Genomic DNA, 15,844 nt, shown 5'->3' on the forward strand with positions numbered 1-15,844 from the left:
TTGCGACACAACATCGCAGTGCAGAAGACTGGCGGGGGACCCCCACCCACTCCACCCGAATTTACAACATGGGAGCAAGAGGTACTCAACATCCTGCATCCTGATGGCCTCGCTGGAGTACACGGAGGAATGGACTCTGGTAAGTACAAGGCCAACCACTTCACCCCCCCCCCAGCATGCTAACCCCCACCCTCACCCCCAGCACACATCCTCCCTGAGAATGTCTCCCCAGCACAACCCACCCAACACCAACCCCTGCATGCCACCCCCAAACTATGGACACCCATCACCTAAGCATGACCACTGCACATACCCATCACCCCGCCCCCCCCCAAAACACCCTCACAACACCTCCCCCAAGGGAATGCCAGCACTGGGGGACAAGGGCACCCATAAAACGCAAGCTAATGCACACACAGAAACAATAACCATACCCTCTTACCCCATGCAGGACCCGAACGACAACACACCGGTCAGGAGGGACCAGAAATGTCCATCCCACCCCCGGAACAGGCCACTAGTGATGACAGCAGCTCTGTCGACCTGGAACCTGACGACCAGCCCGGACCATCGGGGACCTCTGGGCAGTCGGTTCCCCTCACCCAGACACAGGCCACTGCAGACCCAACCCCCTCTGGGAACAACAGCACAGCTCCCACCCAGCGGGCCCATGCCTCTGTCTCTAGGACAGGTCAAGCAGCGGTGTGTCTACCACTACAGGGCCCCCAGGGTAACCCACCAACCCAACAACAACAGGGACCTGGGGGCAGTGGGAGTGGGCACACCGTCCAGGGGACAGAGGCCCAGGGAAACAGGGCAACTCGGAGGGCTGCTGTGCGACAGGGGGGGGGAGGAGAGGCCCAGGGAACCCACTCTCCAAGAGGCCCTCACCACCATCATGGCTGCCTACCACCACTCACAAGAGACGATGGCGACGGTACTGGCCAGGTTCCAGGAGATCCAGGCACAGCAGGAGCAACGCTACATGGGGTTCAGCGACCAACTCAGCAACATCTCAACCGCTATGGGGAGCATAGTCCAGGCCCTGAACCGCATAGAGGACATGTTTCGGGACCATGTGGCATCACACAGGGCCCCTGTCACTAGCCAGGAACAGGAACAGCCTACCACCTCCGCCGGCGCTAGTGGACAGGAGGCCCCACCACAACGACAGCCCCCCAGAACCCCACCTCCTGCTGAACAACAACCGCCCCGCAAAAGGAGCCTGAGATAAAAAAAAACGACAGAGTAGGATGTGAAGTCCCCCGCCAGCATCACATACCCCCTGAAGTCCTCCCACTGTCCCACATTGCCACCCTGTCAAACCTTGAACTGCCCCTGCTCCATCCTGCCACAGGCATATGGACAATGCACCTGTGAGACTGAGAACTGGACTCCGCCATGGACATTACTCCACCCCCACCCATCACTGTTTCACTATCATGTACCAATATCTATGCACTAATAATAAATCACACATTGCACTGAAATCAATCAGGACTCAGCCTGTCTTATTTACAAATGTATGACACATTACATATCAATTACGTATTGTGAACATTGTGAATTACACATACCGAGGTAACTTAGCATTAATCCATGGGCCAACCAAGCCGAGGTCACGCAGTGGCTCATACAGCACAGAAAAGGGAAGGGAAAATCAAACATCATGTTCATAGGTCTGGGGGGAAACCGACAAAGTTGAGATGCAGGAGGCTTTCAGGAAATGTAAAATGGCATGGGTGATTATTACCTGTGTGCTACTGGAAATACTGTTCTATTACTCTGTCCCTGTTGTCTGTGTCGTCCTCTGAGTCTTCCTCCTCTTCACTCTCCGCAGGCTCCACAGCTACTTCAACACCACCATCTGCACCATCCTCCTGCAGGAAAGGAACCTGACGTCGCAATGCCAGATTGTGAGGCATACAGCAGGCCACGATGATGTGGCACACCTTCTTTGGTGAGTACATCAGGGATCCCCCAGTCATATGCAGGCACCTAAACCTGGCCTTCAGGAGGCCAAAGGTCCTTTCGATGATCCTCCTAGTTCGCCCATGGGCCTCATTGTACCGTTCCTCTGCCCTGGTCCGGGGATTCCTTACTGGGGTCAGTAGCCAAGGCAGGTTGGGGTAACCAGAGTCACCAATTAGCCACACACGTTGTCTCTGTAGCTGCTCCATCACATAGGGGATGCTGCTATTTCGCATCACATACGCGTCATGCACTGACCCTGGGAACTTGGCATTTACATGGGAGATGTACTGGTCAGCCAAACAGACCACCTGGACATTCATCGAATGATAACTTTTTCTGTTTCGGTACACCTGCTCATCGTCTTTTGGGGGTACCAAAGCCACATGGGTCCCATCAATGGCACCAATGATGTTGGGGATATGTCCAAGGGCATAGAAATCACCCTTCACTGTAGGCAAGTCACCCTCCTCTGGGAAAATGATGTAGCTCCGCATGAGTTTCATCAGGGCAGACAACACTCTACTCAAAATCTTTGAAAACATAGGCTGAGACATTCCAGATGACATGGCCACTGTGGTCTGGAATGACCCAGTTGCCAAAAAATGGAGGACTGACAAAACCTGCACCAGAGGGGGAATCCCTGTGGGTTGGCGGATGGGGGACATCAGGGCTGGCTCCAGCTGGGCACACAGTTCATGGATAGTGGCACGGTCAAGTCTGTATCGAAGTATTATATGGCGTTCTTCCATTGTCGACAGGTCCACCAGCGGTCGGAACACGCGAGGATTCCTCCTTCTCATCCCAAGTCCCAGCGGACGGTGCCTAGGAAGGACAACATGGAGCACAGAGTCAGCCAAACCACAGGTACGTACAGACAGCTTGCACAGTTAAAGAATGGCAATGGGTTGAAAGGCGTGTATGTGTGGCAATGCAAGGCCTAGGCCTGTGTGTCGCAGTCAAAATTAAGCCATGTAGGCCCTTGAAATGGCGGCTGCCTGACCTGTGAAGTGGGGACAATGGGATGTGAGGTCAATGCGCTGGCGGGGCACACCGTGGCGGTAGGCGGTCGAAGACCGCGGCGCAAAGCCGCATTGGTTAACATTGAAGCCTATGGGTTTCAGGAGCCAATGACGAAGTGCGCCGGCGGTCGCGGTACGCACCGCCGCGGGCGTGACCGCCATTTTCTATCTGCTTAATCACTCGAGACCTGATCATCCACAGGAGAGGACCTATACTGCAAGTGCTGCTGTGACCTCGGTCTGGAAGATACAATGGCTGCTGCGACTGGGGAAAGGGCCCCTGCCTTCACGTCTGAAGAGTTGGAGAAGCTCGTGGATGGGGTCCTCCCCCAGTATGCGCTACTCTACGGTCCTCCAGACCAACAAGGGAGTACACCGGGTGCACATGGAATGGGCTATGCCTGTGTGGATTGGGGTGGATGTAAGTTGGTGGGGTGGGGGGCGAATGAGGAGTGCAACGCCCGACAGATGAGAGCATGTGCCATATGGCAAAGTTGGTGGGGGGGGCCAATCACATCTAACATGCAGGTCATTGATGATTTCCTCCTTTCCACCCTGTACATGTCAAATAGGTTAGCGCCCATCAGAAGATCGAGATTTGGCGTGCCATCGCCAAGGAAGTCCGGAACTTGGGGGTCCACAACAGACGGGGCACCCACTGCCGCAAGAGGTGGGAGGACATCCGCCGCGGAACAAGGAAGACCGCAGAAACACTGCTGGGGATGGCACCCCTCCGGTGCCAGTCGCACCATGACCCCCCTGATATCCCGGATCCTGGCGGTGGCCTACCCAGAATTGGATGGGCGCTTTAAGACATCACAGCAGACACAAGGGGGTGAGTATCAGCACATTCTCCTATCTTTCTGCGCAGTGGAGGCGTCTGGGTGGGGGAGGAGGGCTGTGGGTGACATTAGGCCAGGGCACTTTCTGTAGTGTAGTCCTCTCCCTTAGGCATGGCCCTGTGCCCCCGGCCCCCACCTCGGTAGGGTGACAAGTACAGCCATTGAAGGTCCAGCATCTCCCATGTGCGCGTTTGACGTCTCTTGGCCTGTTGTCCTAGTCAGTAGTACTGAGTAGTGTACCCCGAATGCACGGCTTAGTGCATTAGGCTCCTGTGCCTGTCCTCTCCGCCAACGGTGTTGACATTGCATGCACTCAACCTGGTCTTCTTTTTTCTCCCCCCACCCTTTCTCTTCATCTTCTTGTGCATGTGTGCATTAGCATCATCAGGCGGAGGAGATTTGGCATCGGAGCACGAGGGAGCTGCAGGACACAATGCCCCGGTGGGCCCAGGAACAGACACCGAGGGCACCAGTGATCCGGAGGGCGAGGGGAGCACCACGACGGGGACCGCTGGTGAGAGCAGCGAAAGCGACACGTCCTCGGATGGGAGCTCCCTAGCGGTGGCGGCAACATCCGTGCCCCCCGCCTCTACAGGTACAGCCGCCACCCAGCGCACCAGCCCCGCCCTCCCAGCAGCCCCTCAGTCTTCGCTCCGTGCCCGTTCGCCCAGGAAGGCGCGCGTCTCCTTCGCCCCAGGCACCTCAGCCCCTGCCCCTGTTGCCCCTGCTGCCCTCAGTGCGGAGCTCATTGACCTGGTAAGGACGCTCATTGTTGGGCAGACAACCCTTTTGAATGCCATCCAGGGTGTGCAAAGGGAGGTGCAACAGAGCAATGCGTACCTGGAGGGCATTCATTCGGGTCAGGCTGCCCATCAACGAGCGTTAACTGCTCTGGCCTCCGCACTGACGGCAGCCATTGTCCCTGTTTCCAGCCTCCCTCTTCTTACTGTCTCCAGCCTTTCTCTGTCTCCTGTTCCTCAGCCTATCCCATCCACACCATCAGACCAGCCTGCACACACCTCAACACCCAAGAGCAGCTCATCCAAACACAAGCACCACAGATCCCACAAACACTCACCCAAGCAACACCCAGATGCAGACATGCCAACAGCCACTGCCACCCCTGTGTCCCCCTCCTCCTCGTCTCCCTCCTCCCTGCCTGTGACGTCTACACTCACACCTGCATGCACCCCAACATCAGCCAGTGCTTCCATCACCACCTCACCCTCCAGTACAGTCCACACTCGTGCAGTCACCACCCCCACTGCCATTTACACGTCCCCTGTGTCCTCTCCCACTGTGTCTGTCACCCCCTCTTCCAAGACACACAAACGCAGGCAGCCACCCACCCAACAGCCATCCACCTCACGACAGCCTACAGCACCAGCACCTTCACCCAATGACAGCACACCTGACTCTCCTCCAACCACCTCCTCTACCTCCACTTCCATCTCCACTTCTCCTACCCTTTACCTTGGCCCTAAAAAACTTTTCATGGCTAACCTTGACCTCTTTCCCCCCGATGAGCTCCCCCATCCATCTTCAAAGAGTCCCAAGAGCACCGCAGCCACCACCAGCCCAGCTTCGGGTGTCACTGTTGTGCATGGGTTCTGGAGCCCACCCTTTGCCAGCAGTGACACATCGATCAGCAGCAAGGACACATCCAGCCCCCCCCCCCTCCGGCAAGAGGACCCGCAAAAACAAGGGCCGCCATGCGAGGACCGACAGGGCTGCCCCCAAGGAGCAATGTGCGGCCACTTGACCACCCACACCATCTAGGGGAGGCAAGGACCCGAGAGCCCCATCAAAGGAGCGGAAGGGCAGCAGGAGCGCGGAGAAGGTGGACCCCACATGCCACATCCCAGCTGGGAAGGAGGACACTAAGGAGGCCAGGAGTCCGTCCCCGAAGGGTCCCGAAACGTCACGGTCCGAGGGCGACTGAGAAGGGAGTCCAGGCCAGGTCTGGCTCCCTTGACCTGCTGGATGAGCACCGCTGAACAGGGCCCGCGGTGCAGAAGAGCACCGCTGAACAGGGCCCGCGGTGAAGAAGAGCACCGCTGAACAGGGCCCGCCGTGGAGAAGAGCACCGCTGAACAGGGCCCGCCGTGGAGAAGAGCACCGCTGAACAGGGCCCGCCGTGGAGAAGAGCACCGCTGAACAGGGCCCGCGGTGAAGAAGAGCACCGCTGAACAGGGCCCCGCCGTGCAGAAGAGCACCGCTGAACAGGGCCCGCGGTGAAGAAGAGCACCGCTGAACAGGGCCCGCCGTGGAGAAGAGCACCGCTGAACAGGGCCCGCCGTGGAGAAGAGCACCGCTGAACAGGGCCCGCCGTGGAGAAGAGCACCGCTGAACAGGGCCCGCGGTGAAGAAGAGCACCGCTGAACAGGGCCCCGCCGTGCAGAAGAGCACCGCTGAACAGGGCCCGCCGTGAAGATAGGCACCGCTGAACAGGGCCCGCGGTGCAGAGGAGCACCGCTGAACAGGGCCCGCCGTGGAGAAGAGCACCGCTGAACAGGGCCCGCCGTGGAGAAGAGCACCGCTGAACAGGGCCTGCGGTGAAGAAGAGCACCGCTGAACAGGGCCCCGCCGTGCAGAAGAGCACCGCTGAACAGGGCCCGCCGTGAAGATAGGCACCGCTGAACAGGGCCCCGCCGTGCAGAAGAGCACCGCTGAACAGGGCCCGCCGTGAAGATAGGCACCGCTGAACAGGGCCCCGCCGTGCAGAAGAGCACCGCTGAACAGGGCCCGCGGTGAAGAAGAGCACCGCTGAACAGGGCCCGCCGTGGAGAAGAGCACCGCTGAACAGGGCCCCGCCGTCTCAAGCACCGCTCCGCTGGGCCCTTCTTCTCAAGCACCGCTCCGCTGGGCACCGCCGTCTCAGACACTGCTCCGCTGGGCCCTTCTTCTCAAGCACCGCTCCGCTGGGCCCTTCATCTCAAGCACCGCTCTGCTGGGCCCCGCCGTCTGAAGCACCGCTCCTCTGGGCCCCGCCGTCTGAAGCACCGCTCCGCTGGGCCCTTCTTCTCAAGCACCGCTCCGCTGGGCCCTTCTTCTCAAGCACCGCTCCGCTGGGCCCCGCCGTCACAAGCACCGCTCCGCTGGGCCCTTCTTCTCAAGCACCGCTCCGCTGGGCCCTTCATCTCAAGCACCGCTCCGCTGGGCACCGCTGTCTCTCCACCTCTCCGCTGGGCCCTTCCTCTCAAGCACCGCTCCGCTGGGCCCTTCTTCTCAAGCACCGCTCCGCTGGGCCCTTCATCTCAAGCACCGCTCCGCTGGGCACCGCTGTCTCTCCACCTCTCCGCTGGGCCCTTCCTCTCAAGCACCGCTCCGCTGGGCCCTTCTTCTCAAGCACCGCTCCGCTGGGCACCGCTGTCTCTCCACCTCTCCGCTGGGCCCTTCATCTCAAGCACCGCTCCGCTGGGCACCGCTGTCTCTCCACCTCTCCGCTGGGCCCTTCCTCTCAAGCACCGCTCCGCTGGGCCCTTCTTCTCAAGCACCTCTCCGCTGGGCCCTTCTTCTCAAGCACCGCTCCGCTGGGCCCTTCATCTCAAGCACCGCTCCGCTGGGCACCGCTGTTTCTCCACCTCTCCGCTGTGCCCTTCCTCTCAAGCACCGCTCCGCTGGGCCCTTCTTCTCAAGCACCGCTCCGCTGGGCACCGCTGTCTCTCCACCTCTCCGCTGGGCCCTTCATCTCAAGCACCACTCCGCTGGGCACCGCTGTCTCTCCACCTCTCCGCTGGGCCCTTCCTCTCAAGCACCGCTCTGCTGGGCCCTTCTTCTCAAGCACCTCTCCGCTGGGCCCTTCTTCTCAAGCACCTCTCCGCTGGGCCCTTCTTCTCAAGCACCGCTCCGCTGGGCCCTTCATCTCAAGCACCGCTCCGCTGGGCACCGCTGTCTCTCCACCTCTCCGCTGGGCCCTTCCTCTCAAGCACCGCTCCGCTGGGCCCTTTTTCTCAAGCACCGCTCCGCTGGGCCCTTCTTCTCAAGCACCGCTCCGCTGGGCCCTTCTTCTCAAGCACCGCTCCGCTGGGCACCGCCGTCTCAAACACCGCTCCGCTGGGCCCTTCCTGTCAAGCACCGCTCCGCTGGGCACCGCTGTCTCTCCACCTCTCCGCTGGGCCCTTCCTGTGAAGCACCGCTCCGCTGGGCACCGCCGTCTCAATCACTGTTTATGGTACACTGTGCCCACCATGCCTCCTCCTTGACCAGTGGAGACTGTCATCCACCTGATGGACTGTGGCTTTGCACTCCCCGGGATGGTCCAGTGGGCAGCCCACCCACTGTAGAGACATTGGGAGACTGTGGCTTTGCACTCCCCAGGATGGTCCAGTGGGCAGCCCACCCACTGTAGAGACATTGAGAGACTGTGGCTTTGCACTCCCCAGGATGGTACAGTGGGCAGCCCACCCACTGTAGAGACATTGGGAGACTGTGGCTTTGCACTCCCCAGGATGGTCCAGTGGGCAGCCCACCCACTGTAGAGACATTGGGAGACTGTGGCTTTGCACTCCCCAGGATGGTACAGTGGGCAGCCCACCCACTGTAGAGACATTGAGAGACTGTGGCTTTGCACTCCCCAGGATGGTCCAGTGGGCAGCCCACCCACTGTAGAGACATTGAGAGACTGTGGCTTTGCACTCCCCAGGATGGTACAGTGGGCAGCCCACCCACTGTAGAGACATTGAGAGACTGTGGCTTTGCACTCCCCAGGATGGTCCAGTGGGCAGCCCACCCACTGTAGAGACATTGAGAGACTGTGGCTTTGCACTCCCCAGGATGGTACAGTGGGCATGGTGGCTCCTCGTGAATCTGGCGTCGTGGACTCATGTGGCTGTGGTGCCCCCCCCTTCCCTTCCCCCTGAGGTGCCTGTAGTTTTTACATCTGATGCCCCTGCAGTGTTCTCTCCAAAGGACTCAGGTCTCCTGTGTGGGCTTTGCCCTTGTTTCTCAAAACTTTGGCCCACGGACATGATGAATTCGTAGGATGTGCAGGACTTGTTACTTCAGTTATACACTGATGTGTATGTCATTTGTTTTCTTGTGAATATCTTTCATGGTTGTACGATATTTTTCAGGACCTTTTTGGTACATAAATATTTATTCCAAATTTGATTATGTCCTAGCATTTTTCTGGGGTGTTTGGGTGGTGTCACTGTGACTTGTTGCTCTGCATTGGTGTGTACATAGTTGGGGGGGGGGTCGCATATGTGTGTGCCCGTAACCTTTCTTCCTCCCCCCTCCCGTGTGTCGTAGGTGCAGTACTCACCGTTGTCGTCTGCGCCGGACTTCGTACTCGTGGTAGATGAGAAGGTAGACGAGAGCAGGTAGGATGTTTAATTCGGGTTCCATGCTGTCCTCCTTCCTCCTGGAGTGCGTAGTGGTGAGCGTTTTCCCGTTCGTAGTCTGTTTCCGCCGTGTTTTTATCGGCGGTGCTCCCGCCCCGGAAAAGGTGGCGGATTGGTGAGTTGTGATAGGGTGGGCGGTACATTGTCTGCCGCCTGGCTGTTGGCGGTGACCGCCGCGATGTTTGTTTGTACCGCCGTGGCGGTCGGAGTGTTAAAGTGGCTGTCTGTGTTGGCGGTTCCCGCCAGGGTCAGAATTCCATATTTTTTACCGCCAGCCTGTTGGTGGGTTGGCCGCCGCTTTAACACCGACCGCCAGGGTTAGAATCACCCCCTTAGTCTTGAATCCACTTTTGCATCTTTAATTCATTACCAGATAGTCCTTGTCCCTTTATCTTACTTTTGCAGGTTCCTGCTTTCTCTCTTTATCATAGTTTTTCCTTGTTTCTCTTCCCCAGTCTCTCCACTTTGTTTTTCCCTCTCTTGCTCTCAGTAAATGTGTAATGCAGAAAATTAAGAGCCGGTTCTCAAAAATGAGTGCTTGTGGCCCTACGGGCAACCACTGGCTCAAATGAAGCATTGGTACTGTAGACAAGTCACTTCCCACAGCCTCAGGCTGCTGTGTTGACACTTCAGATCTGCTTCTCTTAAGCTCTCCCTGTTATCAGACATCATTCTAATATCTTGAAAGGCACAATAGGATACTTCACATTACAAACATTACAGTGGCATTCTCCAGCTGAGCTCAGATACAAGGCAGTATGAAATCGGGTTGTTTTTTTGACTGGGGTGTGAGTCCTGGTCAAGAAGCAACCACAATCCTTGTCAGGGTGAGGCACAAGCCAACCCTAAACTAACCTGTGCTCAACACTGTGGTAGCTTGGCACAGGGCAGTCAAGCTTAACTTATAGGTTATGTGTAAGACATATGTGCAACACTACAAACAGTAATAAAGCGAAAACCCCACACAAAGAGGATCCCACACCAATTTAGAAGAATAGAATGTTGTTTCATAAATAAAACAAAACCAAAATGACAAAACAATCCAGTCAGTAAAACTGAAGATATGCAATTTTAAAGATTTCAGTAAAAGTATTGCCAAAATATACCATGGGCCACACTTGGATATCTGGTTGCACCGGACCAGAACAAAGTCACAAGTTCAGGCTGGCTGCAACAGAGTGAGGGCTGGCTACAGGGAACTAATTAGACCCATTGAACAGAGTACCTTAAATTCAGGTTTGTCGAGCGTTGCAAGAATCACCATTGAAGATGTATTGCACAGTCGAAGTGACGTGGCAGTTCTGCAGGGGCCCGTATCATCATTGAGGATCTCATTGATGGGGCTTGTGATGCATAGTCTGGCATTGAGGATGCAGTGTGCAGTTAGGGCGATGCATCGGTTCCGAGGAGCTGTGAGGCTGTGAAGTGGAGTTTGACATCATTGTCAAGGCTACCATCGATGAGGGATGTGAGTCCCTGTGCTGAATTTGCCTCATAGCGGTGGTTCAATGGGCTGCGATGATAGTCTTTGCGACGGGTCCAATCCACACAGCAGCGGAGATGAGTCAGTTCTGCTTAGGTTTGTGCAGCAGAAGAGATGTTTTGATTCCACTAGATCCTTAGGGGCTGGCAGAGCACCTTAAGCACACTTCCAAGCATCCAGGACTGGAGTGGCACCACGTGACAGGGTGGACTCACATATGGCAGAGTACAGGTGCGGGTGCCAGGGTGATGGAATCGTGTTGTGTCCCTGAGGCTACAGATTAGGAGACCAGCTAACTAGCCCTTGGTGTCACTCTGGGTTCATGAGCTGCAGGTACAGTCCTTCTCACCCAGGCAAGAGGGCAACAGGCAGCAGGTCAGCATGGCAGGGCTGCCCCTCAGAGCAGCAGTCCTTTAAGCAGCACATCTTCCTATCAGAGTATCCACAGTTTCAGAAGTGTACTGAAGAGTTGGTGTCTGAGGTCCAGTATATATGCCTAGTTGTGCCTTAGAAGTGGGGTGAAGCTTCTAGAGGCATGCATTTGAAGTGCACAGGTGCCCTGCCTTCATGGCCCTGGCTCCAGACTAACTACAGTGGGTATGCAGTCCTTCGTGTGGAGGCAGGACACAGACTATTCAAGTGTAAGTGGGGCTAGGTACATCTCCTCCATTCCATCCTGCCAGTGGTGGCCCATCTAGGATTCCTATTGTGTGTAGCTGTCTAGGAAGAATACACAAATCCCAACTGTCACCCACACCCAGTCATGTAATCCAAAATGCCACCTTTCTAAGGGAGAATTTTTAAAATTGCAATTTAAAATCTGACACCACCATAAACTGGGATTTTTCATTACATTTCCAAAGACAACAAACATGAACTGGTCACCTTACCCAGCTGGAAATTACAGCTTATCAAATATAATAAAGTAACTCCATTGGTATCCTATGAGAGAGGTAAGCCTTGCAGTGGTGAAAAATGAGTTTATGCATTTTTCACTTCTAGGATATGTAAATCTTAAAAGTGCATGTCCCACTTTTCAAAAAACAGTGTACCCTGTCGTATGGGCTGTCCAGGGCCTACCTTAGGAGGGACTGATATGCATTGGATAAAGGTGTATTTTGCTAAGTTGGAAAGGAAGTTTAAAACTGCATACACACAGGCTAGAAAGGTAGGCCTGAGACATGATTAGAGTGCTACTTGAGTGGATGGCACAATCGAAGCTGCAGTAGCAGTGCTTAATTTGAGCCTGTGGTTTCAGTGTTCGGCACTGGCACTTAAATATCAACATTGGCACTCCTGACAGTCTGCCACATAATGGCGCTCGCTGTCTCTTTTTCAAAGGAGCACAGCAACAGTTGTTTAATAATTCAATATACATTAACAATGAATAATACATGACACCCTCACCATTGTTATAGCTTTGGGTGGCCTACGATAATCAGAGTTTCCATACTTTTAGGAGTGTAATGGTTAGTAGTTCTGTTGGCACTGTTATTGGCAGTGCTGGCAGAGGAAATGTGTAATATAAGCTGCAGTGGTCTCCTGACAATGGTGATTATGTTTTTTCTACAAATTAAGTACTGCTTAATAGCACTTAATTTACAGGCTCTGGGCAAAGGTAGTGCTTCTTTACTAGGGAATTACAAGTAAATCATATATGCCAATTGGGCATAAGCCAATCTTGCCATTTTTTAAGCAGAGAGCACATGCACTTTAGCACTGGTCAGCATGGTAAAGTGCACAGAGTGCTAAGGCCATCAAAAACAAAGTCAGAAAAACAAGAGGTTTGAAGGGAAAAAGTTAGGGGGAAATCCCCAGCAAGGATGTTAGGTCAAATGCAGTACATATGAGAGAAGTGCTAACATGTACGCCAAAGCAGACGTTTAGGCCCATATTTATACTTTTTGACGCAAAACTGCGCTAACGCAGTTTTGCATCAAAAAAATTAGCGCCGGCTAACGCCATTCTGAAGCGCCATGCGGGTGCCGTATTTAAGCAATGACGTTAGCCGGCGTTAGCCGCCGGCGCTGCCTGGTGTGCATTGAAAAAACCGACGTACACCAGGCAGCGCCGGCGTAGGGGGATATGGAGCTTGGGCGTGAAAAAATGGGGCAAGTCAGGCTGAGGCAAATTTTTCGCCTCAACCCGATTTGCGCCATTTTTTTCCACTCCCAACCCCCATAGAAATGACTCCTGTCTTAGCAAAGACAGGAGTCATGCCCCCCTGCCCAATGGCCATGCCCAGGGGACTTCTGTCCCCTGGGCATGGTCATTGGGCATAGTGGCATGTAGGGGGGCACGAATCAGGGCCCCCTATGCCACAATTTTTTTCAAAACAAAATACTTACCAGAACTGACCTTATTGTCCCTGGGATGGGTCCCTCCAGCCTTGGGTGTCCTCCTGGGGTGGGCAAGGGTGACAGGGGGTGTCCCTGGGGGCATGGGAGGGCACCTCTGGGCTCCTTCCGAGCCCACAGGTCCCTTAACGCCTGCCTTTTCCAGGCGCTAAAAAACGGCGCAAAAGCGTCCGTACGTCATTTTTTTTGACCCGCCCACTCCCGGGCGTGAATTTTGCCCAGGAGTGTAAATACGGCGCACATGCCGCAGAGTCACTTTTTTAGACGGGAACGCCTACCTTGCATATAATTAACGCAAAGTAGGTGTCCACGCTAAAAAAGGACGCAAACTCCATGGACTTTGGCGCTAGACGCGTCTAACGCCAAAGTATAAATATGGAGTTACTTTTGCGTCGGAATTGCGTCAAAAAAAACGACGCAATTCCGGCGCAAACGGAGTATAAATATGCCCCTTAATGTTGCTCAGCAATCTGATTCCTAAACGTGAAATGAACAAGTGCACTTCAATGTAGTTAAAAAGTGTGTCTTGCAAAATTAACAAAACACAGTGTTTAAATTGAGTATTGTTAAATGTGGTATAATAGGACCACGTGTTATTTCAAATTTGAAATGGTAGAATTAAGCCCCTATGATCCTTCAAAACATTCTTCGAGCCTAAAGCATTCCCCTGGGGCGTTAATGTTGAACCAGCACACTGCTGTGAAAGGATTCTTAGTGAAATATTCTCTCACAAATACCAATACTGAAACAAAGCATCATGTGTGGCAATGGCACTTCCATCAGTACTAGACACAGCCGGATGCGGAGAAGCACAGCAGAGAATGCGAGGCTTGCTCTGACAGACCACAGGATAGCAACACAAAGCACAAAGCACGTCACTCACTCCCCTTCCATTCCACATGCCCCATTCATCATCTCTGGCATGCCTTCCTCTTCCTCTTCCTTCTGCCAACCATTATATTTAAATCTTACTATGATTTTTTGGATTCGCGCACAAGCGGGATGCTGGAAAATGTTGCAAGTCCACAGGAGGATGATGAGCAAAAAGAGCCATCCTGCAGCTCTAGGGTGGGCAAGGGTGGCAGGGGGTGTCCCTGGGGGCAGGGGAGGGCACCTCTGGGCTCATTCTGAGCCCACAGGTCCCTTAACGCCTGCCCTGACCCAGGCGCTAAAATCCGGCGCAAATGTGGGTTTTTTAGTCCCGCCCACTCCCGGGCGTCATTTTTGCCCGGGAGTATAAATACGACGCATATGCATCGCAGTCATTTTTTAAGACGGGAACGCCTACCTTGCATATCATTAACGCAAGGAAGGTGTTCACGCAAAAAAATTACACTAACTCCATGAAATTTGGCGCTAGATGCGTCTAACGCCAAAGTATAAATATGGAGTTAGTTTTGCGTCGAATTTGCGTCGAAAAAAACGACGCAAATTTGGCGCAAACGGAGTATAAATATGCCCCTAAATGTTTTAACTGTAGGGTTTCCAGTGGGAGGGGCATAGCTCCGTCATTGGAAACACTTGACTTGATGTCCTGTTTGCCACTTGGCCAGACGGCTGTCACTCACTTTCCCTGCCCGAGTTCTGCAAGGTATGGTGAACTGGCGAGGAAACGTTATAATACCCCAAACAAATTGAGCCAATGCTTTTCTTATTTTAGTGACACAAACTGTAGCTTTGCCTATTTGCTTCACTAAATCAAAAGGTATGTCACACGGCTCCAGGTAGACATTGGTGTCCCTTCAGCACACTAGCAGGTGCACAGAAAGCAGTGAGCTTCACACCATGGCAGTGTTGTTTGGTGGCAGCAGTGAGTCAGAAAGAGTAAGAAGCAGAAGTGTGCAGTCTCTATATATATCTGACTGTTCTAAGTAGGATTCGATAGACTACATTGTCAGGCAACGCTTATAGCAATAAGAGAACAAAGATGGCTGCTCCTCCCCTATCCCCTGCAAAACGATGCTCCTTCTGCTGGATACCGATTCTTTTCCATCTTGTGCCCCAAGCTTGACTTCCATACGTCTAAGAGATGTGATCCATCACTCCATGGAGTTTACTTGCAGTTGATAAACCCTGAATTAATGCTGACTGAGCCAAAAAATCAATAAATTAGCTATTCAATTTCAAGGTCAGTTCACAAGGAGCATTGGATATCCAGATAATGTACTTGTATTCTGAGACAGACAGAGGACTCAAAGAAATGCACAATGTCCCACAACAAGAAGACATGGAGCTCAATATTTCAAGGAATGGGGTGCAATCGTCAGAAGCACTGCTCAAGGCTGCATCTGTTTTGAAATATGCAAAGGACTTGATACAAATAATTCATTGTATACTCCCTGTCTGTATGTCTGTCTGTCATAGCATGTTACAAATGAATAAAGATGAATTCTAACCAAATTTATTTTTCATCATGTTTATTGTGGTACAGCGCTGTAAACTGCAGTGAAACCTAACCCCTGCGACAAAGGACCTTTGAATGGAAAGAGTGTAGCGGTTATTGAAATAACTGCAACAGATTTGCCGGCAATGGGATACTTACATGACCTCCTCTCTCTGGCAACTGATTCCTTTTGGAAAGATTTCAAGACGGGTATACATTTTTGGATGAATGAAGGCAGATGTGCGTTTGTGGCATCGGCATCTCTGTCCTGCGTAAATGCCTTCAAAGACTTGCCCAGAACCTGTGTGATTGCCACAAATTAATTATCAGACGTTTTGTACTGACACAATACAAATAATTTTTAAATGTAACGCTACCTCATTTGGAGGCAACTAATAAGACGTTTTTTGGCAGCCGAAGTGAGATTGAAAGAGGGGGCAC

The 15,844-nt window shown here is 53.6% G+C and overlaps 1 protein-coding gene across 1 annotated transcript in view; it reads right to left on the bottom strand.

Annotated features, from left to right (window-relative positions):
- The window catches only part of CXCL13 (C-X-C motif chemokine ligand 13), a 258,152-nt gene that overhangs the window by 26,968 nt on the left and 215,340 nt on the right, over nt 1-15,844 (bottom strand). The window contains exon 3 of the mRNA XM_069233603.1: nt 15,563-15,704. Coding sequence (XP_069089704.1) covers nt 15,563-15,704 — 142 coding nt within the window. The remainder of the gene's footprint in view (nt 1-15,562; nt 15,705-15,844) is intronic.

Source organism: Pleurodeles waltl, chromosome 1_2 (genome assembly GCF_031143425.1).
Source record: "Pleurodeles waltl isolate 20211129_DDA chromosome 1_2, aPleWal1.hap1.20221129, whole genome shotgun sequence".
Classification (NCBI taxonomy): Eukaryota; Metazoa; Chordata; class Amphibia; order Caudata; family Salamandridae; genus Pleurodeles; species Pleurodeles waltl.